This window comes from Gasterosteus aculeatus, chromosome 9 (assembly GCF_964276395.1).
Source record: "Gasterosteus aculeatus chromosome 9, fGasAcu3.hap1.1, whole genome shotgun sequence".
In the NCBI taxonomy this organism is placed as follows: domain Eukaryota; kingdom Metazoa; phylum Chordata; class Actinopteri; order Perciformes; family Gasterosteidae; genus Gasterosteus; species Gasterosteus aculeatus.
In genome coordinates, this window is record NC_135696.1 from 17298757 (window position 1) to 17323041 (window position 24285).

The 24285-nt window shown below is 44.9% G+C and overlaps 3 protein-coding genes across 18 annotated transcripts in view; 1 reads left to right on the forward strand and 2 right to left on the reverse strand.

Annotated features, from left to right (window-relative positions):
- lrba (LPS-responsive vesicle trafficking, beach and anchor containing) overlaps positions 1–3639 on the reverse strand; it is a 147404-nt gene extending 143765 nt beyond the window's left edge. For all 8 annotated transcript variants that reach the window (XM_040187221.2, XM_078109148.1, XM_078109146.1 and 5 more), the window contains exon 1: positions 2637–3639. In XM_040187221.2, coding sequence (XP_040043155.2) covers positions 2637–2810 — 174 coding nt within the window. In that variant the 5' untranslated portion in view covers positions 2811–3639. The remainder of the gene's footprint in view (positions 1–2636) is intronic.
- Positions 3640–6312: 2673 nt separating this feature from the next.
- rps3a (ribosomal protein S3A) lies at positions 6313–9876 on the forward strand. Its single transcript, XM_040187225.2, has 6 exons — positions 6313–6767; positions 7414–7517; positions 7742–7929; positions 8798–9006; positions 9275–9384; positions 9704–9876. The coding sequence occupies exons 1-6, from the start codon at positions 6706–6708 to the stop codon at positions 9832–9834; spliced, it is 804 nt and encodes a 267-aa protein (XP_040043159.1). The 5' UTR covers positions 6313–6705; the 3' UTR covers positions 9835–9876.
- Positions 9877–10686: 810 nt separating this feature from the next.
- On the reverse strand, positions 10687–22680 carry sh3d19 (SH3 domain containing 19). Of its 9 annotated transcripts, none has more exons than XM_078109165.1 (20): positions 22283–22680; positions 19161–19194; positions 18222–18262; positions 18078–18117; positions 17694–17820; positions 17410–17563; positions 16375–17319; positions 16070–16183; positions 15823–15929; positions 14861–14901; positions 14569–14782; positions 14407–14475; positions 14134–14289; positions 13980–14043; positions 13313–13443; positions 13150–13208; positions 12813–13045; positions 11842–12069; positions 11041–11126; positions 10687–10961 (listed from the first exon to the last, which is right to left on the reverse strand). In XM_078109165.1, the coding sequence occupies exons 1-20, from the start codon at positions 22368–22370 to the stop codon at positions 10851–10853; spliced, it is 3042 nt and encodes a 1013-aa protein (XP_077965291.1). In that variant the 5' UTR covers positions 22371–22680; the 3' UTR covers positions 10687–10850. The 9 variants fall into 9 exon arrangements, with proteins under 9 accessions (XP_077965291.1, XP_040043167.2, XP_040043168.2 ...); XM_040187233.2 differs by having other exon boundaries at positions 11041–11129; positions 11842–12072; positions 22283–22618; XM_040187234.2 differs by having other exon boundaries at positions 17410–17584; positions 22283–22618.
- Between the last annotated feature and the right edge of the window lie 1605 nt (positions 22681–24285).

Consider the following 24285-nt stretch of genomic DNA (forward strand, 5'->3'; position numbering starts at 1 on the left):
AGTGGGAAAGAAAGTCAAACATTAACAAACAGCACAGCTGTGAACCCAGATGTTTTTTCTCAGAAGCCGGCAGCGAAACTCAGGCTACAACAACAGGGACCATTGGACCATTTGGAATGTTGGGATCCTGCGTGATAAGTTTGAGTGGCAGCCGCTGCGAAGTGTTTTGTCCAAAACTGGTGTGGTTTGGATTTGGGTGTGTGGAGGGGGGGGGGGCATTGGTGCAACCACTTAAACAATTAGACGGCAGAAATCCTCATAGGGTTTAGAAATAGGGCGTTGATTCTCAGTGGAATGGGAGCAGCCCTTTCTCATCATTATAATTAGGTTTTTTTTAATCATTGTAGAATATTGCTCCTTGATATACTATAATAATGATCTAACATATGTATATTATTACACCTATACCGGTCCCTGAAAAGTGGAAATACTGTACTTATGCTTGGTATTTAATGCAGGAAAATGAAGCAAAGACAAACATGTGAAATCCACTGCCTCCTGCGCCTCACCCCCTCTTTTAAAAAGACTTTGATATTGTCAACCAAGACGGGTACGAGCCAGCCAGCCGTGACAAGGCAAACAATTCTCAGTAGCAGAATTTGAGAGAAAACCGTAAATGAGTGGCTGTGTGAAAGATACTCCACCACACAGAGTTACAACCGTACCAGCTTAAACCTTAACAGTTAGGCTTTAAAAAAAAAAGGTTCAACTCCTCGTACATCCCTCAACAAGCGTTGATCACCCACCCACCCACCCACCCACACACCCACACACCCACACAGCTTATTTGACTAAAGATTTGACGCAAAAACAATGCCAGCATGAAGAGCTTATTTTTTTTTTTCCTCCTTTCTGACGTTTATAACTCCGGTCGCAAGTCACCACATCCACGGTTTCAGTCACGCTAGAATATTGAGACAAACCCTCCGGAGGACGGAGTGTAGCCACAAACCAAATACAGCGGAGGACTCGTGCGCCGAGGAGGCTGCAAAGGAGATGGCGCTAAAGAGAAGAGCGTGGCCTCTGGCAAATCAGATTATCGCAGAGCGAAGGAGCCGAGGGTGCAGGGGGTGGTGAGCATAATGGAATGCACGGAGATCTCGCTCAAAGCCCCGAAATGACACAGACGATGTTAAACACGAGGGTCCGGGGGGCTCAGACAAGAGCTGCACACAGATACTTCTGTCAAAAGAAACGCCTGGCTGACTCTGGGGGGCTAAAAAAAGGAAATCAAGAAGTAATTAGGGGCTCTCCTTTTCTCTTCAGATGGGCGGCTGAAAACAATTCCTCCTTGTGATATCCGTTATACATTCCGTCTCACCAATCTAAAGCCACGAGGCAGTCGGGGGGGGGGGGGGGGGGTTCTGATTGTCGTTAGAAATAAGGAGCAAAAAAAGAAAAAAGGCTGTGAGCAAGGACGTGATCTATTTGAGGCTTCTCTATCAAACTAATCCAGTCATTTCTTTAGTGCTTATAATTACAAATTCTATATTTTCACCACCAAAGAACAACACAAATGTCACTTCAGCCCGCGTGAGCCACTCAAAGTTAAAATCTTATGCCTTAGTTTTAAACAAACATCAGTAGAAAATAAAGGAATACATGTTCCACTAAAGCTCTCCTGCCTCATTGAGAAACAGCTCAGCGCAGGAGCTGAAAAGCAGAGTTGATAAACCAATTCAATATTTGCTATTTCCAGCTTCTCAAACGTGAGGATTTACTGCTGCTCTGACAACTTCTGAGTGACATTTTCCTCATCTTCCCTGTAAGAAACCAAAATATTAATCAAATTGCTGCATTATAGAATACAATCCGTCAGTCTGCATCTTGGGTTTTACATGCAAATGGTGGAATGTTGTCACTGCGGCTGGAGGAGGATTAGCAGTGATACGGCCTCCTGAGGAGAAGCGTCCTCGCAGTGGGTTTGCATGGGAGCAAAACTTGACAAAGGACAAGATGAGCCTGCATGCCTTTTTCTAAAAAAAAAGGACTCCATTGTTTTGCCACAGCGATAAAGCGGTTTTGCCGGTTCCAGCTCCACCTCTCTTCCTCACCTAACCAGCAAAAATCTACACAGGCCTCTCGCTCTCTCTCTCCCTCGTTCATGCTGAACTTCCCTGTCAGCCACAGTGTCATTCATTCGCATGCAGGTGCAAAGAAACCATCTCTGGCAGCCAAAGGGCCATCAGTGCTGCAGACATTCAAAGCTGGATGAGGAATATAGGGTGGCAAACAGGTATTAGATAGATAAAACACACACGCGCTGACCTGGATGTGTCACAAAAAGCACGGTGGCTTTGTGCTATATGCTCACTTCTCCTGACGTTGCATCCTGTCTTATTTCATTAAGGACGTCATAACTGCACACTATGTGTGTGTCTGATACACAGATAGGCCCCTCGTTTAGAAACAGCGCACCATTGCATGAGGCATATGAAAGTAGACAAACATTAAGACAATTTAGGCAAACACCAATATAAAAGGAATTCTCAATTTCAACAGAGACTACAAGTAACCATCTTTTATACGCAGACGAGGATGACGTCAGACAAAACACATTGGGATCTCACAGTTGCCCTCCGCAACGTGACACCGCGCCGTCCGAGGCCCGCGCTGAGCCCTCCTAATCAGCTTACCAGGTTGAACACCGTCTCCACGATGTCTCGGTTGGAAACTTCGCCAACTTCCACCAGGCCGGCGAGCACGGCGAACTTCATCTTGATCCCCCTGATGGGCACCGCGGGGTTGAGCGCCATGGCGCCGGGTCTCCCGTCCGGTCCGGCGGCGCCCGGCGTCTCCTCGCTAGCCATTTGCTAAAAGGGAGGAAGCGGGGGAAGGGGGGGAGAGACACAGGTAAGGCACCTGTTCACCTCCGGTGAGTGGGGAGGGGGCGGTGCAGCCGATCGTCGCAGGAGCTTCGAGGGGTTTATGTCCCCTTCAACGTGTTTCTCCCCATCTAAAAAAAAAAAACTGTTTCGCCGAAGTGGGGCAAAAAAAAAAATATATATATATATATATATATAAAAAGGTGCAGAGACCGCGTGTTGGCCGTTGACACTGCGGGACTGGATATATAAACGTGTCCCCCGCGTCGCTCCTCGGTGAACTGCTCCTGTCCTCCGGTCCGGAACTTGATCCCAGGCGGATTAATGTCGGTAAAAGCCGCGAGGAAGTGTGCAGCAGGTAAGAGGGGAAGCGAGGGGGGGCGAAGCAGGTGAAGAGGAGAGCTCGCCCTTAACCTCTCGTCCCCTCGGCGTGTTCCAGTGGCAGCGGAGGGGACTTTAGTCTCTCCGTCGCGGCGGTGGAAGTTGCTTTTTGTCGCTGAGTCCACACACTTCACAGGTATCGCGGCTCGGCAGAAGCAAAAAAAAAAAACTCACAAACTGGAAAAAGGGGGTGTGTAGTGGGGGAGGAGGGGGTGTAAGTCCGTCAGCAGCTCGGGCAGAAGTCGACAAAAGGACGGGCTGTCCGCTCGGTCCCTCCCCGGCGAAAGTCTTCAGACGTCAACGTTCACCCAGCTGCGCTGCATTCTCTTCCTGATTCACCCCCGGTAGCTTCAGCTCGTCACCGCCATGACAGTGTAGCCCTTCAGTGGGACGCATGCGCAGTGGGACGCGGTCCAGTCAGCCCACTGGGCAGGTGTGTGTTTTGTGTGTGTGTGTGTGTGTGTGTGTGTGTGTGTGTGTGTGTGTGTTTGCGCGCGCGGCTCAGGTGGTTCTCCCGCACCACGCGCCGCTCCCGTGTTGATTAAATAACGGCGGTTTACGTTTCATCATCGTGATGCATTAAGTTTAAACAAGGAGGCCACTGTACTTGAGTAAAAACGTGCACTTAACTTCTCCAGTTGTACCTTTCAGGGGGAAACATTGCACAGCATTTTGACACAGTGTCATCATTGTCTATACTTATACCGTTGATACTTTGTTGACACCTTGCTTAAAATTACTATTTTTACCTTAGTCAACATTTAAATACAATATTTTTAAACCACAATATTAACTTTCCGAAAGCACGTGGTACCTCTTCCACTCAATACTAATCTACATTGCAACTCCATTAGATATAAAATATTGTACTTTTTACTGTGCCGCATTTGTCTGACTGCTGTGGCTGTTTTGCAAAGGAGTTCACATTGAAAGGATCATGAATTCATAAAATCTGATAATGTTTTAAACCCCAACTGTGTTCGAGAACAGATCAGCGTCATTGATCCACCGCAGGAAGATATGGCATCATCGCTGCAGCACCACAGCCGCATGCTGCTCTAAGTAATTCAAACCAAAATACAGATGAATGCCGTGTACACGAATGCACTGTGGCTATTTTGACCAAAAGTTCAGTTAAAGATTTCCTCTGACAAACACGTTTTTACGATAAGAGAACTGATGCTGCCACAAACTACATAAAATGAATCTTTTATACTAGTTAATAACTTTAAAAAGTCATGGCAGCACAATAAAAACATGTTTTCAAGCATTGGTTTTATATTTTTGTGTGTTTGTTTCTTGACTCTCACTGTGTTACTCATTATTCACCAAATCACACTGGTTGTGCAACACATGGCATAAAACTGTTTATAATTCCGATTCTAAAGAAGATAATTATCTGTGACTATGAATAAAATTCCCACCTCAGAATAGGAGAGATAATAAAATGACACAAATAATACGTAAATACATTACTGTAATGTACTGCACACCCTTTGAAGGAAACTTCTATTTTTAGCTTGTCTAATATGTCGAGCAGCAGCTAACAAAATATAAAGAAGGTGTTGAGATGTAGTTAGAACTTGTTTTTCTGCAGCACAACAGAACATTGACAGATGTCTGCCTCTCCGGGCAGTTTGAATCCAAAATTAAAGCGAAGTGACAGCTCTGCTTTGCTTGCCTTTTCAAATCACCTCCATCAGCCCGTGCCGTCTGAGACGTCTACATGGCTGCATGGACGGGAGGCCCTCAGTCTCCCGTTTCTCTGCACTCATTCCTGTGACTTTGAGTTTGCCCTGAAGAATCGTTGTGTAAATATGCGTGTTGTTGCCACAGAGGCAGCTGGCGTCACTGTCACCACTAACCTCCCGTAAGCGTATATCGCTGAGCTCTCGGGTGCCCTTGGGTGTCATGGAACCCAGCAGCAGCAGCACCACCACCCAAGAGACGCAGACCTCGTCTCTCATGTAATGACCTGAAATCAGCAGACTTGTTCACTGCAGCCCAAAGGACGACCTCCTTAAATACGGCCTTCAAAGGCTTTTATTGACCTTTAGAGAGGGACACAGATAATGAGATCCCGAGATTGAGTCAGTGGCAGTTTCACTGCAGTCATCTTCTTCTTTCTTTTTGCCGTTTTGTAATTCTCCCTGTTTTCATTTCTGCAAACTAATTAGTGTCAAAGCAGAATACTAGGAAATTGTCAAGTTTTATTGCAATATAGTGTCGGACTAAAGCGATACACTCTAAACAAACTGAAAGCAGAGGAAAGCATAATGATGACGAGAGGCCATTAAGCCCTCAATATAATCTTGATGCTTGTTCCAACAGTACAGCAGACATTTCAAATAAAAGAAAAGAACAAAACTGCAAACATAGATGGGTGTAAGAAGAAGAGGAAGAAGACCTCAGCTGGCTAAAAGAAGTAGCCTTATGATATCAGATGATGTTTTTTGTAAAGTCTCAAATTAAGATATTTTGGTGATTTAAGATATATTGTTCAAATATTGGTTAGCACCAACCGCTGCTTTGGGAGAGTAATGAACTTGATGGATAAGTTAGGGTGTCTCTGCTGCACTGTCTCCACCTCTGTTGAATGACACATTTTCACTGGAATTTACATTTAAAAAAACATTCCTGAATGCACAGAGGCACTTCCTTTTCTTGTATAAATCTTGTAGACTACCTTTGTTTTTGTTATACATATACACCTCACCAATGAGTGTGATCAACAGTCGGCCTTTGGAATAATACAGACAATATCAACGCTATGAGTAAGTATGCAACATTCTCTTTTTTACTTAATTTCACCAACAGTCCAAATTCTTCCCTTTGTTACAATAACAGTGTGGGTGGATAACAAGCTACACGCCCTAATGATGTATTTACACACAAAGAGACTGGTTCTGCCTGCTTACTGGTCGCAATGTTTGCGTTTTTAATAATTGAAGCAATCATACCATCGTTACCACGGTCACTCTAATTACAAATGTCCCGTTTTAAAAGTACAAATGAATCGCAATACATTGCATGACATGTATTAAAACAAATATTTGATTTGTTTTTTTCAGTTCAAGAAACTTGATGTAGGCCTACGTACTTAGAGATATTCATAAACCGAGAGCCAATGGGGGGGGGGTTCTTTTTCTGTATCAATTGATTTCCAAATTCAACTCTATAGCATTGATCAAATATAAGTTTGTTTTTTATTCATTTCAAATCTATATTCCAGCTGGTTTGCTTGTTTAAAAATAAATCACAATATAGTTATTCAGCTGCTTACGAGATCAAAAATGCATTTATTTGCTTCAAGTCAATTACTCGGTTAAAGGTTCATTCATGAGCTCCGTGTCCTCAGGTTTACTATTTTGTTACCAGGAGAGGGCGCTTAAAGAAATCCACAGGACTCGCGAGAGAAGACAAGTCTCACGGACGAGGCCGGTCTCCTTAAGTCTCGCGGTATTTCGTCCTTCCTCCTCTTTCACTCCCTGTAGCCAACATGGCAGTCGGCAAGAATAAGAGACTGACCAAAGGCGGCAAAAAAGGTGCCAAAAAGAAGATGTAAGTAGAAAATTCTTACATTGTTATACGAGACGTTCTTCGCCCTTCTCACTAGTGTCAAGTTGGTACCAAAAATATGAAGGATGAAGCCGATTTCAAGTAGATGCCATCGGGTCAGCGTTACTCTTCGTCCCCGGCCTCTGTGGCGCTGTATGGAGTCGAAACATGCTGCGTCCCGTTTACGCTAAACCGTTGTGTTTATTCGTAATTCGGTTAATCTATACTTCTACCGTCGGGCTTTAAAATTAAATCGCGCATGACTGGGGCAGTTTGACTGTTCACTTCTTACCTTAACACCATCAGCCATATTATTAGCTACCAACGCTACATTGCTAGCACGGCTTTAGCCGAGCATTCCTACCAACATGGCAGCGGAATGCCACAATCAATTTGGATAGTTGCTCATCAGTGGCGTTTTACTCCAAATTTAACGTGTGTGTGTAAAATCCACGGCCACGTTAAGGCCGCTGCCGAATCGATCAGCTGAAAGTTAACCCACCAAAATGCCTGCTAACCCTCTGCGTGCTGCTCACCCGGTTTGCTAGCTAACGTTAGCTAGTCTGCTCCAAATATATCTGCACATCCCCGTGTCTGTTTTATATCTGCTCAACGAGTCGTGTCTGAGGTGCGTGTCTCTCTCCTGCAGTGTCGACCCCTTTTCCAAGAAGGACTGGTATGATGTCAAGGCACCAGCCATGTTCAACATTCGCAATCTTGGCAAGACCTTGGTCTCCAGGACTCAGGGAACCAGTAAGTACTCATATTGTGCATCTACTCTCTGTATTTATATTCAGCCGTCAACGTGCATATGCAAGTTTGCGTGCCAATGACCGACCAAAACTAATTTATAGTATAGAAAATCTAGGTGAACTTGCCTAGATGCTCTTTGAAATATACTGCATAAGGCCCCCATTAGCCCCACCAGATGCTTTTTTTTGGTTTTCCTAACGTGTCTGTTTTTTACCACCACCTAGGAATCGCCTCTGATGGTCTTAAGGGACGTGTGTTCGAGGTGAGCCTCGCCGACCTGCAGAATGATGAGGTGGCCTTCCGCAAGTTCAAGCTCATCACCGAGGATGTTCAGGGCAAGAACTGCCTGACTAACTTCCACGGCATGGACCTGACTCGTGACAAGATGTGCTCCATGGTCAAGAAATGGCAGGTAATGATGGCGGCTTTTACTTTAATACCGCATGCCCCCCTTGAATCAGGAAACATTTATTACCAAAATATGCCAAACATACAAGGAATTTGTCTTTAAGGGTAGTGCGCGACAGTAATTGGAAGTAGTGGCATGTAATTGGAGCCATTTTGAGTTTGGTGACGGCACTACCTGTACTTCTCAAATGTTATGGGATTCACACGTCCAACATTATTTTTTAACTGTATGCCTTTGAAAATTATGGTTATTACTTGTACAACAACGTATTACTGTAGTCCTTGCTGGGTTTTTACTGCAGGGTCAGTTGGACAGGAAAGGCAGGTTTGATGGCTACATTTAGGTCCTTCACCAACTCTTAAATCCATTCCTTGTAATGGTTACAAACTGGTACCGAGGTCTTTGAGCCCTAAGCATTCACAATGGTTTAGTACTAATATCAGTTTGGTGTATTACAAGGATGCTGTAGCCAATGAAACTGTATTGTTACACCAAAAGAACCTGAACTGTCAATGTAAATTTCAGTTTCTGTGCAGTAATTCTCTATAGAATACCTGTGATCATTGTTCAAGTGATGGCAGTTATATTTAGGCATATTATGTTTTTTATAAAGGGGACAGTTACTGAAATTGATGCAGGTTGGTTTTAACGTATATCCTTATTTGCTACTGAGATTTGTTTTTGTTCTTAAATTGTGCTTTCTAAAACACCAAGGAAACAAAACTATGGCTGTAAAATCTACCTTGTTTAGAGAAGGGAAAGTTGTGAGATACACATTTAAGGGTAGCAAAGCAGACAAAACACTGCAAACCGACAGTCAGGATTTTGGTGGTGCAGTGAAGTCTAACCACAATGTATCGTCTCTTCTCAGACTATGATTGAAGCCCATGTGGATGTCAAGACCACAGACGGCTACCTTCTGCGTCTGTTCTGCGTGGGTTTCACAAAGAAGCGCACCAATCAGATCAGGAAGACGTCGTACGCGCAGCACCAGCAGGTCCGTCAGATTCGCAAGAAGATGATGGAGATCATGACCCGCGAGGTTCAGACCAACGACTTGAAGGAAGTTGTCAACAAGCTGTAAGTACTTTGTCAATAATTTTGGTAATTGATGTTTCATTTAGTTTTTTTTATGTAAATGTTTTTCTACAAAAGAATCTCACAAGCTGATTGTAACAGTCTTGAAATTCAGTATGAATAAAAGCAGACCAATGATGCTTTGTAAATTGGGACTAAAACAACCAATTAGTCAACTTGGACACGTGGGGGGAAATGTTTAAAACGTGTGCAGCAAGTGAATTTGAGATCGGGCTTTCACTCATTAACGTGATTTCATGCTTTGTTTCAGGATCCCCGACAGTGTCGGTAAGGACATTGAGAAGGCTTGCCAGTCCATCTACCCTCTTCACGACGTCTTTGTGCGCAAGGTCAAGATGCTGAAGAAGCCCAAGTTTGAGTGTAAGTGAATCTCAGCTTTAACACCGGCTATTTTTAATTTTCCACCATCCGTGGGAAACTCATGACCAGCATCCGGTCCCAGATGATCGCCTGATTACTGCCCATTGAAATCACCTGACGTTCCCGTGATAGAAAACCAGTGTTTTCATTGATTGTGTGGAGGGGTGAAGTAGATTTGCTCAGGCTGGTTCCAGGTAGAATCTTGACTGGGCTTTGAGGCGTGAATTCATTAAAGCATCATTGCAGTTTTCGCTTCTTGATATTGCCACTATCCTCTTCACAACCTTTTAAGTTAAACTCTGTTAATGTTCTGTTGCAGTGGGTAAACTGATGGAGCTCCATGGTGAGGGCGGTACCACCACCACCGCTGCAAAGCCAGCAGGTGATGACACTGGAGCCAAGGTGGAGAGGGCCGATGGCTATGAGCCCCCCATCCAGGAGACTGTCTAAACCACCTAACAGATTTAATAAAAAATGTAAATGACCAACAAACTGGCTCATATTTTTGTGCATAGACGGCCGTACAAGCTGGAAGCTATAAAAGAATCCCGCTTTAAAGCCTAGTTTATGCTTCTGCGATTTCAGACCGACGCAGACGCAAGACCCCCTTGGGTGCCTTTTCACACCTCCTTGCGTGTGTTGACCCATTTTTCTAGGCTTGAGTGGCTTTCGGCGCAAGCCTCCCGCAGCGCACAAGGCTGCGATTGGTCTAACTACATCCTTTACGGAGTCTCGCATTTCAGCTTTCATAGCCCGATACCACCATTATTAAAACAAAGAATGTTTACGGGAGATGGGATCCGATTGAAGAGCTTTTGTCGTAATAAATGCGTAACTTTGGCCGCGTATAGAACCAGTCATTGGGTTGGGTTCACAGAGATCTCTGCAAATGTCAGTTTGCCGGTTGAGGAAAATATGGGACGTGTCCGATGAAAAGCAGCAGTCTGAAACCAACTTCCACAATGACGTGACTCGTCAACAGAAACTTCTTACTCCACCTGTTCTGGAGGTGAATTGCTCTGCAACACACCCAAGACTTAGAACCATGAATTGAAACGTGTGAGTCGACTCATGCGCCAGCCATAACATGAAGCTGTCGTGATCAACCAATGATTAAATTCTGTATGTAAAATCATTTTTTCGGTATTGGATTATGCTGAAGGCTTTAATAACTTACCCAGGTTAAAATGATCGCATGTAGACATTTACTTATCCTGACCTGTTGGCCACAATGTATTCCATTCAAGCTTCCTACCGCTTTCCAATAATGAAACCACTAGATGGCACAAATATACTGAATACTTTTTCAATTGCAAACCAGCTTTACTTTATTCGTTTAGTCATGAAAAGCCCTCATGTATAAGTTAAGACATCAAGTGGAGAGGAAATAACTCATTCCCTGTACAGTTCAGGCTCCCGCTGCTGGAAACCTGCTTAGTTCAGTTGTCGTCCAGTGTGACGTCTCCCTACTCCAGTACTTGCACGTAGTTTCTAGGGACCAGAGCACGTTTCCCCCTCAAGTTTCCCAGGAACCACTCTTCATCAACCGTCTCCAGACCAGTGATTATATCCCCAGCCTACGGAAGAAGGCAGATCAGAATGCTGATGCTTTCTACGGATGAGCTGGAATGGGTCTATTGGAGACGATCAGCGTACCTGCAGACTGAGCTCCTCGTCACATTCTGGCGTGAAGTCAAACATGGCCCTTCCTCTACTTCCAGCAGCCGCTCCACTCTGCTGACCTGCTGACAAAATCACATACCTCTGGAATGAATGATTAACAATAATACTGGTTTGACAAATCTTCCTTTTGAGCTTATGCAGTCAATAGCGCCCGGTTATTGCTACCTAACTTTAGTCAATTTCCGATTTTATAAGTCAAACTAGTTGAGCCATGAAGCAACCGTCAATTCATTGACAGTACAGCTTTTGTCAGTGGGGGAAGAAATCGTTACATCTTTAGTAAAACTAGTCACTTCAAAAGGTATGCATAACTGAATAAAAAGGAAGTGCAGTAAAAGGTTGATATGTAGCCACCCTTTCCAGTGAAAAAAAGGAAAGCAAAAAACGTTTTCAGCTTTGTGATCCAAGAGGAGAGAAGTTTCTCAGTTCCTAAATTAACACTTCAGTTTATACAGTAGTCACATTGAGAGAATAACTAGTTTATTTGGACAGTAAAGCTGTCGGACACAATATTCCCTCGGATGTAGTCCAGAGGAATTAAGTTTCCTTATACTAGCATGTATTCACGCTACATGTCATTTGTGGAAAGTGTCCTCTAAAGTTAAACACATAATTAACTGAACAAAGTGCAACAAGGTAGTTTGCAATTTAGACATAATTCATCACCCATTTCTCATCTCCATTAACGCCTCTTTATTGCCTCCGATGAGAACTCCTCTGAGGATGCCCTGCCGGTACCGAGGAACAGACTCGCGTGGGACCTTCTCTCCGTACCTGCGTCGCTCTCGACGAAGGCCCGGGGAAACACGCCCTCTCTGCCGCCCACCCGCCCGAAGCTCCACTCGGCGTCCACGTGGCGGCTGATCAGAATCCGGTCGCCCTGTTTGAACGACAGGTCGCCGTCGGAGTCCTCGGCGTAGTCGTACAGGGCCGTGGCCCACTCCACGCCGGGCCGGGCCGGTTCGGCCACCCGAGCGCGCGTGCTCGCAGAGGACGCCATGCCTGCTGGAGGACATGTCAAAAGGTCACAGGCCCCGTGTTGATGTATCACTTTAGTGATGCAGTATTATTTACCTCCACTGTGTTTTCTTTGTGGATTTTGACACAGTGGTTATTCAATATTTAAGTATGTAAATGTTTTGTTTAAAAATTCCTGTATTTTGTATAAAATACATCCAAAAGTGTAATTTGTATTTCTTATGCCACTCAGTATTTCTCCACCATATTGTATCTCAAAAGCTCTGTGAAAAACAGGACCTTCATGAAGGGAGTTCAAACTCACTCCCTTCAACTAATCTAATTTATTTCCCTGTTCATTTTAAAGCAGGGTTTCTGAATATAATCCACTATCGGGCCAATAGAGACAAAGCAATGTCAAAGTTACAAACCCTACAGACGTTACACTTCTGAATAAATCAAATATTATTGGAGCACTTTGTAAGGAGGGACCGCCCCACTTGACCTCAGTAGTTTTAAACTCCTGGCTGAGTGAGTCCAGGCCTTCTTGTAAACAGCTATTTAATGAAATAGAAACAAGCATAAATTCCTGACATGCCACCACAAGGCCCACGTGATGGATAAAGGCTCTCCCTCGGTGCACAAAGTTTACAAGAGGATAACATGTCCCTGGCGTATGAACGTTGCCATCTTTAGAACAGCGTGTATCACGAGCTCAGTCAGCTTTTGACCGTCAAATCAACACGTTGGGAAACAAAGGAAATTGTTTTAAAATCATGTAATCTCACCGGGCATTGGTATTCCGATAGAATGTCTCTTCTGCAGACTCGTGGGTGGGGGCAGATCTTCGATGATCTCCACAAAGTTGAGAGGGACGAGGCCGGTCGAGGCGCCGATCTGTCCCCGGGCCCACTCCTCTCCGATGTACGCCTTCAGCTGGATCACGTCTCCCTCAGAGAACGACAGCTCGTCCTCGCTGGTGTTGCCCTCAAAGTCGAACTTCGCCACGCATCTCGGACCGCTGTAGCATTTTCAACCATCAGGATCAATCAGTCGGACAGCTTTAGGTCATCGGCGTAGTTTGCGTGCGTGTCACATGACAAGTGGATGGTGTGAAATCCGTACCTGACTGTTGTAGACGATGGTCTTGCTTTCTGTTCACGGGGCGGTTTTGGGGAATTTGTCTAGTTGGAGAAAAAAAAATGATGCTTTTTTTTCTTGCATCCTTAATCATTCAAAGTATTTAAGCAACGCAGTGAAGGAATGGATTTCACTGGTTCAGACTTACCAGGACTTTGACATAATTGATGGGAAAGAAACCGGTAGATCCCCTGCAAGTGCCTCTGTACCACTGACTGTCCAGCTGCTCCACCATGGTCACTACATCGCCTGCTCGTAGGCCCAGCTCTCCTGGACCCTCTGTGTGTGTGTGTGTGTGTGTGTGTGTGTGTGTGTGTGTGTGTGTGTGTGTGTGTGTGTGTGTGTGTGTGTGTGAAAAAAGCAACAGCTGTTACATGGCCTCGTAATCATTATCTCAACATGTTCCTTCAAATGTGAAACAACATCATTTGTACATCTGAGCAATAAGACGGGATGCAGGGAGAAACCTCCAGTCGGCTCCCTTTCTCTCAATTCTGAAAAAATATTAGGTTTTGGTTTGCTTTAAATAAATGATTCGTTGGATGTTAATTTGTAAGCTTGCAGGTGTTGGTAAAGGCATATTTCTTTAACCATGGGCAGGGCCCGGACAGCCATTTCCTCCTGCTTTTGGTTTTGGTCTTGATGCTAAATGAAGCTAAGCTGATGCTTTACGCTAATCGCCTCCTGGGTCTAGTTGCAGAAATACAGAACTTTCAACAAGAAAGCTGAACTCCCAAAGAGTTAAACTATTCTTTGCATACATTGAATCATGTTTTCCTATTCTAGACCCAAATAGCTGCAAAGTGATGAGTCACCTGGATTGAAGTCATGTGTGGCCTGCACTTTGAGCTCAGAACCAGCGTCACCTGAACCGGCATCCTACAGGGAGAGAGGTTAAAAAGGTATAGCAGAGCCCACTGGGCAAGATATACTCAAGTATCAAAGACGGGCTTCTCTCATGAACATCACCTGTGGTGGGGCTGCGTCTGAGGAGGAGGAGGAGGAGGAGGAAAGAGGAGTTATGACCATCATGTGAGACTTTTGTACTCCGCCTCTGGTTTCCCCGACTTGGCACTGGAACGTATTGTGGTCAATCTCGTCTAGCAGCAGGAGCACCTCATTTTTCTATTGAAAAACAACAACAGACAACAAAAGCTTGTTCACGATTGCAGAATCAACTACGTCGATGCCTTAGAACGGTCTTGCATACAGCATGTGAGCCAGAGAACGTGGTTCAGACACCTGAAACGACAGTTCTCCCGCGTTATTCCCATTGTAGTCGAAGGCAGCGATCCCATGAGGAAGTTGAAGCTGTTGAATGGAAGCAAAAAATGAAACCTGTGCAGACGGAGGCGGTATTTAAAAACAGGAACATCTGTCGTGCATCTGGGGGAGATGTCTCACCGTGTATTTGTTGTAGAGGCTGTGGCCGGGGTTGGGCCTTGGGGGCACAACACTTCTTTTCCTTTGTGTCTGTTGTATCTGCGGTTTTGGGGGAGTTTCCGAGTACAGCGACTGGGATCGACCTATGGCCTGGGTGATGGGCGGGGCCGGTCTTCCTGGGCCCGTTTTGGCCAGAGGTGGGCGGGGGGGGAGGGTTTTGCTCGTAGTCAGCCTCCTGAAGTGCAGCAGGAGAATCAAGTTGAGTTGCATGTTTACACAGTGTAACATTTCATTCTGAATTCTTTCCACTTACCGAGGTGGTAATGATGGTTCCTGCCCAAACGTGAAAGACTCCTGCAGACAAATCCAAAACGAAGCATTACCGTATTTTCCGCACTATAAGCCGCACTTAAAAGCCTTTCATTTTCTCAAAAAACAACAGTGCGCATTATAATCCGGAGCGCCTTATATATGGATCAATTGGTTAACTGGTTGATCCATACTGGTTGTGCAGGGCGCTCAAGGCGCTCTGCCAAACATGCCAAAGCTCGGTCTACGACGGCGAGATGCTGAGCGGCGCTCAACCGCGTGAGATATGGAGCTTGTTTCAGGGCGCGTCGGAGAAACAAAGCTGTCGTTCTTGCCGAGCACTTAATGAGATTAAAGAGCGAGAGACGCCGCCCTTTTCTTTATAGTAGCTGAACCATCTTAACGGGGAAAATAAGTTATTCTAAAAGCAGCCGAAGATTTAAGGCGTGGATGGCGAGGGGGGCGGCAGGAGCGGGCGCCCCTCTCAGCATCGATCGGACCCTGAAAGCACCGTCTCCACCTTCCCACATCCTCCCCCATCCACCTGTCCCGACGTCAAACGTTTGACTGTAGTATCTTATGCGCCTTATAATCCAGTGCGCCTTATATATGAAAAATGTTCTAAAATAGGTCATTCATTGAAGGTGCGCCTCATAATCCGGTGCACCTGATAGTGCAGAAAGTACGGTAATATTGGACCTAAGAAAACACACACTCGCTCCCTACAGCCCTGGAGACCAAAGAAACACGGCTACAAGGACATAACATGCAGCCAGAGCGAGCTTCAGATCAGCAGGAGGATACTAACACGTGTACTAATAATAGCACTAAACCCTGCGTATCAGACGACAGGCGGAACAATGTGAAAGCAAACAGAAAATCCCTCACAGGTGCACAAAGAATAACCTGTTCTGTGGCGATCAGAGTTCATAGGTCAGCGGTGGCTCAGTGAGATGATACGCTTACCTGCCGTGGGAAGGCGGGGGTCTGGCTTGGTTTGTTGATCCTTTGGGGGTTTGGGGAGCCTTTGGGCTTCTGAGCAGGAAGAGGAGGGGAGCTGTCCTCAGAGTAAGCTGACAATGAGAAGACAACTCTCTTTACACCACCCTTCTGAGAACTTGTGCTCCATCATGTCACGTGGAACGAAAGTATTTGAACTCCAGCGTATTTCTGACGGTTATCACACGAGGTTAACTTCGGCAGAGTGACTCACGTGACCCGGTTTGGCTGGGGACCCTGATAGTGGTCGGCCTCCGTGTTAGACTTTGTCTGGTTGAAGAGCCTCCGTTGATGTCCACACTGTGCTGAGGTTTGAAGGGGATGTGATCTGAACAAAGAACAAAATAACAAGATTTGTAAATTGATTTGTTATTGCTAAATAGTTTAGCATCTTTTTTCCATCATCATCTTCTTTGATCTTAAATCACACCGTTTATCATTAGATGAATCTATGATGAAGTCAGTAGCTGTATTTGGTCTCCCACAACATACAACCCATGAAGGAAAAACACTACTCACTTGATGAAATGTCCGAATACAGATCCTCTGTGGCCATAGAGGTGGAGTTATGGTTATTTATGTTGAAGTTGGGTTTCAGGGCTTCCTTAAAAGACTTCACTGCAGGGGAAGGGGGGACCGGTGCTACGCCCTCTCCATGGATGCTGTTTTCTCTGGTCAACACAGAAGGACGCGACCTGTTGTTGAATAAAGTCTCCAGTTCCTCCTTCACCGGTCCGGGGGACGGAACGGGGACTTTGGGGGCATTTCTGAACGATGCGTTTCGATAGTCTACATTGTTGTTTAATTGCGGCTTAAGCGAGACGGAAGGTTTGGCGGCAACTGGAGGTTTGCTGGGCGCCTTCCTGGGGGCGGATTCCGGTTGGGCCAACTCCGCGGCGTTTCCCTCCTCGGTGGTAGCCTGGGTCTCAAAGGCTTGGATCCTGGCCCGGATATTGCGTTGACTAAGGTTGCCGTTCATCTTGACACCTGCGTCCTCCCCCTGCGAGGCCTCCTCTGACTGGTTGGCGTCGCCGCTGTTCTCCTCACACTCGTTAGCAGCGAAGACCTCCAATAAGTCCTTTAAATACTTGCAGGAGGTGACCTCCTCTGGATCCGATCGAACGCTGGCACAAGGTTCATTGAGCTCGACCAAAGTCTGGACCTTCACCTCGTGCACGTCCCCCTGCTTTCGGGATTTGGTGCGAGGCAGTGGAACGGGTCGACGAGGGGGTTCTGGGCCCAGGGAAGAGGGAGCAGTTTCAGAGGCGGCGAAGGGGGGAGGAAAGTCCCAGTGTACAGTGACAGATCCACCGCGGGTGGAACCGGACCGGTGCGGTTGCTTTACATCCGACTGGGCGTCACTTGGTTCCTCAGCGTTTGCCGGTAGTCTGGTATTGGTACCCACTGGTCCTCTGTCCACGGGTTTTGGTGGTGACGGCCTCGGCGGTTTCTGTGGCTTTTTACCTGGAAGGAGACGCAATCATTGTGAAATAGTCACCACGTAGAGCAGAAATAGATGGCGGGCAAGTTTACACACTCCCTCGTATGTCTCACCTGCAGGTCTTTTTCTTAAGGACTGTGGAGCAGCAGCGCAGGTGTCCTCCCATACAGGGTCGGTCTGCGTGGCACTTGTGGCGGTGCAGGCGGTCCGACGGGGGGCCGCAGTGGGCTTGACAACGTGCTCCTCCTGGGTCTTCTCTCGGATCACCTGGTCATAGGGTGGTGGGGGCTAAGTCACGAGAAAGACACACCGGCACACTCAATACTAAAACAAAACGTTTGTTGAGCTTGAATTGAGCTTTGTTCACCGATTGAAAACAGTCTCCGATGAGGACTACCTGGGGACCTGCCTGGATGCCGGCAGACCAGCCTGGCTGAGGGGGACGAGGGAAAACCGTGGGGTTCCCTGAGAACCACTTGTTACTGGCCAGAGGTTGTGCTGAGAGGATGGTGATCTCTGGCCGACTGGAAAATGCCAATCACAAATACATAAAACATACATTCAGTAAACTAAAGTGCCCGTCACCATTACAAATGATTTATTTCTCATTGATAATTTGATTCCTTTATTAGCCTAACTGGAAAAGCAACATCACAACATGAGATGACTCCAGTTGTCTATTTCAACTGATGTCTATATCAGTGAGAAGCAAAATATCTGGTCCCAAATTCAACACCAATGGTTATTATGCTGTGTACTCTAAAATGACTCTTTGCATTACCTTCTTTCTCTGGTTCCGTCGCTCTGAGACTTTGTGCTTGCTGAAGAAAGGAAGATTTGATTGTTTTTACTTGTATTTGTCACATAAAAGAGGTTTCATTTTACACAAACAACAGCTTTAAGTCTCATCAAAACGGCAGCTTACTTCGTTTGATAGCAGCTCGTATCGAGTTCAGAGGCCCTCGGCTGGAAAAGAGTGAATAGGAGAAACGATTTTAAAGGTGTGGAGAGCTGCGTCATTCCTCTGTGGTGACTCAACTGTGAAAAAGAAATGTCTTTCCTTGTCCCAGAAGAAAGTCACACTCTACGCTCAATCTACACTGCTTCTTTATACGGTCGCTGACAAGTCATGCAAAGATGAAAGGACTTGAAGTGACTTGGAACTAAAAAGAAAAGACACTAAACATAAACAGAGACAAATAGAGTGTTTAAAGAAGGCTCAAAGCTGTAGAGGTGGGTGAAGGAAGACCAATCTAAACATGAAGAATGATTTTAAAAGGCCTTTTATGGTTGACATTTAAAAATACATCAAGATCAGCTTCATACTCCATTCTAGTTTACGGTGTACCTGCTCTGTGGACAAACGACACCCGACTCCCTCCCTCCTCACAGTTTGACTCGGTTTCGTATCGTCAGGCCCTTCGCCTCTCTGAGATCCTGCGTCTTTGTGATTAAACCGACGCTGTCAGTGGAGGCGGGTGCATCATTAACACGTCCTGCTCATTAAGGACCGGCTGCAGGACGATGATGCAAACCTTCTGGGGGGGGGGGGCGGGGACCAACAATCCTCGCTCTCTTTGCGATAACACAGGGTTTGTTTAATTAATTAGCTAAGCTGTAAAGACAACCGCGTTGATTACTTATTGTCTCAAAACAAGGTCAACAACAACAACAAAACTGCTGCTTGACGTAATTGTCCCTGCGTTGACCTTCTGATGTTCGGTGAGGATGATCAGTGCATTGTTTTGGTCCATTCACAACCTCACGGGCATCAGCAGATCTGGCCGTTAAAGTGACGGTGACCCGTTTCAGCAACAGATACGCGTTTTGGTGAAACTTGATGGTGAAAAATAAAAAGGCATACCTTGAATGATCTGCCTTGGTTCTTTCAGGATGAGCTGTAGAAAAAAAAAAAGGGACAAAAAGGGGGCAGGTTGTGAATGTGATGTGAGACAAAGATAACATCCTGGCCCCTTTCATCAACAATCAACATTCATTTATTCTATTATATATATATATATATATATATATATATATATATATATATATATAAAATGAAAACAGCAAGAAGTGAGGAGCCAAAGCATCAGCAGGGACAATGTCAAATGTTTGTTGTTGTAGGTTTGGAATTTAAAAAAGGATTTTCAAGCAAATATTAAACATGATTGAAAGTTCTAAGCTGTTATAATCTAATGTTGATAAAAAAAACCTTACGAGTGAAGGTGCCGAACATAACAGACAAACGCCATCCGTGATGTCATGTATTTTTATAGTTTGCCAACAATATCAGTCACAAGCTTCCAAGCCAAGCAAGACATTTAAAACAGAAACAATGATATGTAGTCTTCCATAAAAGCTTCACAGTTTCACTTTGAGACGTAGTTGTGGTTTTGTTCAAATCACCACCTGCTAATAGCCGTGACTCTTTGGACTAGAAATACAAGAACCATAACTTAACCGGCCGGATTAACAAAACATCTGGATGAACCAGTCAGTCTAAAGTTGCTCAGCGGCTAAATTTACAAAGAAGAGATGGTTATGGCAGATGAGATGTCTTCTATCAACACCGTTAGTTGTTTCCAATGTTTTTAAGAGTAAACCTCTTTAAAAGAAAGAGAAAAAACAGGCAGTGGTTGAAGTCAGCATTGTTGTTAGTGCCTCCAAGCATGAAACCGGGACCTCGTTGGCAGTCTAGTCCACCTGTCGCACCTGTTGCTTGTTACCTGTCGCTGTCACCGAGCTGCTGCCTCCAGTTACACTTTAACAACACGGGGGGAAGAGACTTTTCTGCACTTTCACTTCACGGCAAAAAAAGCACACGAGCATTTCCTCGTAAACATGCAGCCCAAAAGACGTGACACAACAGCACAGGTGGTCAACTTTACCTTCATTTATTTAAGTGAATCTGCCTCTCTCGTGATTAAAAAAGGTGTGATCCTACCTCCGAGGAGTTAAAGGAACAAATACCGAATCCTCGGCATCAGGAGAGTATTCCCCACCAGGGTCCTCCCTCCATGGCGTGTCTGAGAGTGACGAGCGACCTGAAGGCAGCCGTCGCGCGCCTTCAGACAACAGGAGAGAAAGGGAGGGCCCTGTGATCTGTGGGCCCTGCTGTGTTCACCTGGGCCAATCTGATTCACCGGAATGTGGTCATGCAGGAAGTTCCGTTTGCGCCACGCAACACCGCCACATTGTCTTGTCCCTTCCCTTAAACAGTAAAAGGGTACATCCCTTTAAAAAGTTTAAAATAATTTGAAGGATTTGGATCCATAGCTCTGGTTATGCCTCTACTGTAAGTTGCGAAGCTGTGATTTGGCAGCAAATTGAAGTGATATGTTTCAATAAAACCAATATAACAACCTTTCAAACAGGTTAGTGTGAAAAAAAGAGCAACAAGAGAAGTATGTATGTATATGTGTGTATGATACCTAATACCTAGACAAAGCAGGCTTTCCTTTCTTTGGGTGACATTGATGAAAATATAATATCCAAATAGAAAATGCTAAAAAATGCCACATATCTTATATTGCTGTTCAATGCCTTTTAGTTGCCATCAACACAAGTGTCGCGGCCCAGTTAGGCTGCGAATGTCATCTCAGTTATTTACTTTCATTTCGGTGAACAACGCCAACAAACACACCCAAAAGCTGCTGAGCTCAGCGAGAAAGGATTCCCTCCATCCACAGCTGCATTCTCACTTGAACACGTGCTGACATCACTACGTCACAGGGCAGCTGGTGAAACGGCCCCGGGGACAAAGGGAAAGAAAGAACGATAGACTTTAAGCCTCTAATTCAGAGCCGGGGGGTTGGGGGGTGGCCTGCAACACCTCCATTATGGCGAAAGGCCCGGCGATGGCGGAATGAATCCTATCAGAACGTTACCCTGAAAAGGACGGGGGAAAAGTGCATCGCGTTACAGAGAAGGACAGCGTGTTTGTGGACACGGACAGAATGTCAGCATCCAGACAGCTGGTGGGGGGGTTAGGGTGTGGTTGGGGAGGGTTAAGCCTGAGCTGATCCACTGGCTGCGGATAGCAGGCCGCCGCAGGGGGGGAGGGGGGGTCAGGAGTGTTTGCACAGCAGGTGTTGCAACAAAAAACAAAAGAGCACTCGGAGGGGAAATTCAAACTGAGACACAAGTTTCAGTGCTCGTGAGGCAGCTGACTAAAAAAACAAACGGTGATGTTTCTAAATCACATCCATCAGTGGTGGGAATCAATGACATCAACCTCAATATTCAGGCTGTCAAGTCTTACTTCATAATTTCAACCAAATGAAAAAAAAAGTTACTTTAGTATTTGGCCTAAAAAGTAAAAAAAAAAGTAAAAAACAGCCAAATTGTTTCTTATTGTTTAAGAGTTTTGAGTAAACTGGGGGAGTACCAAGGGTATCTATATAAAACTATTAACCTTCTGGTGAACATATTTAAAGATGAATCGATCCAGACATAAGGGCATAAAATCACGCATTCATACAGTAGGCAGCCGGCCATGAGGTTTCAACAGCTTCTGATAACCACTAAAATGACTATATATAAATGTTCACCTTTGTTTTTGTTATTGGTGCCATATCTACAAATCAAGCAGATTTAGCACTTTACAGTAAATTGAGTGTTTAATGTGTTTCCCAACTCTCCTTTAGCTTCCATTCATTTACTCTTTTCCGAAAGTGACTCAAAGCAAATGCAGCTGTGAGGATCCACTTTGGTGGTGTCTGAAGAGTTTTATTCTATTTAGTACATACATGCCTGATTTAAACAGGGGCTGCTTGGAAATACAGCCCATCCATTTCTATTCTACGATCAGCTGGAATGCAAAAACACATTTTTATTACAAATTGGTAAATTTGTAACGCCGTGCATCAAACTAAATCATACGCAGCATTTCAACAACGACACCAACCACCGACGACATATTTTAAGTGCCCGTTAGAGGATTGATGAAACCGTTTTTGTCGACCTGTTACGATCACAAACCAAACAAACCTGTTGCCTGCTTCCTGTACGGGACGCCTCGCAGATCCGTGCGCTCCCCCTCTTCCTCTTCCTCATCCTCACGACGGGCTTCGGCCATAACGGATTGAAAATCAATGTGAAAAAAAAAAAAACGCCAAAAAAAACCCACACACTCACAAAACACCCCAGAAATCCTTTATTAGAAGTTTTCCCAGGTGTCACGTGTGCGCGTGAAGCGTTGGCTTCCTGGTCACCGGGGTGCTCGGTGCGTCTGTGGCCGCAGCGTGCGGCTCGTCGGGACCCCCGACGGACACGGTGCGTGGGAACGTGCACGGCCAGAGCGGGATGTAAAACCCACTCTGTGTCCCTGTCACAGAGGGAGGATGTCTGTGTAACGCGTTATCTATGCAAAGCGTGCATGTTTGTGCGTACATGCATTCATGTAGTGAATATGTAACAACAATAAGTCAGTGTTCCCTGACAACTTCTCCACAAAGGAACAACGTGTTTTGCTGATGTTTGTGTTGTTTTATTTTGTTCCTTAATGCAACTTTATTATCTCTGCACTCTAAAAGGCTCTGGAAGGCCTTTTGAATCTGATGCTGCCATCTGTAATACTAACTAAGTATTGAAGTAATATAGTAACATTTGGGAAACTGAGAGAATTTCTGTATTGTGGCATCTAAATACTTCTTGAAAGCTGCATTTCAACGGCATATCCACTAGATGTCCCTGTAGACTTTGACATCTTCATGATCTGGTGCAATTCCAACTTAAAACATAAACGTCTCTTTCACTTGAACCAGTGCCAAAATTTCCAGCAATGGAAATCATCACGGAAAAGTACAGAGAAATTGTGTTCGTGAATTGCTTCTAACTGATTATATAGCGACTTGGGCTTAACGTGTCCATCAGTCAAGCATAAACACACGGTTCTGCCTTCATCACAACTTTACCATATCATTTTGTGCTGGAAATCCAAATGATGTTCACACTGGAACTGCAGATGAGAACATTGGGTGGATTTGGGGACATGAAAGCCTACAAGTGAATGATGTGAGCACGTGTGGCAAAATACTTTAGTTTGAAGATGTGAGTCTCTGTGGTCCTGGTGTCTTCAGAAATTGCTTTGACTAAATTGTCGGCTGATCTTTAAATTATGTTTTCAAGCATCGTTATGTTTCTTTCTTTGCTCATTGATGGACTGTTTGTTGTGTGCAGAGATATATCGCTGTCAACAGTACTGAGCACAGTTTCTAGGCCTGCTGTCTTTTTGTGGTTGGAAATAAAATCAATAAAATCAATAATAAAGTCAAATTTGGCTCGACAGAAACAAGACCAACAAGCAGCAGATTCTGTTTCTGTACATTTATTCCTTGATTTGTAAACAGTAGCCACATGCTGTTGTTATTTTGCAGCCTTTCAGAGGCTACTATGTTGTATGTGATGCTGTGGAAACAATATATCCTACCCTGTTGTCCTTCTGTGTTACTGTGTCCCACTCCGGACTGAAGACGTGGAAAGAATGGCTGTATGTATGTATGTATGTATGTATGTATGTATGTATGTATGTATGTATGTATGTATGTATGTATGTATGTATGTGTGTGTATGTGTGTGTGTGTGTGTGTGTGTGTGTGTGTGTGTGTGTGTGTGTGTGTGTGTGTGTGTCTGTGTGTGTGTGTCTGTGTGTGTGTGTGTGTGTGTGTGTGTATGTATGTATGTATGTATGTATGTATGTATGTGTGTATGTATTGAATCGCTTTTAAAAGACAGTTATTGGAACTTGACTGAGAGTCATCTCACAGTATTGAGTTCATTAAACTTGTTGAAATTTACAGTTTGTTGAACTTGCTTAAAAACCTGAGTTGGAGGACCGAAAAAAATTAAGTTGTAATTATATATAACCCATCATGATAAGTCAAAGTAAATAACAAAAATAAGTTACTATGACTTATTGTTCAAATCATTTTGCAGTGATGCAGTCACTGCTGTTGCTAACACATCCCCTTGGACCAGGATTACTTATTTAT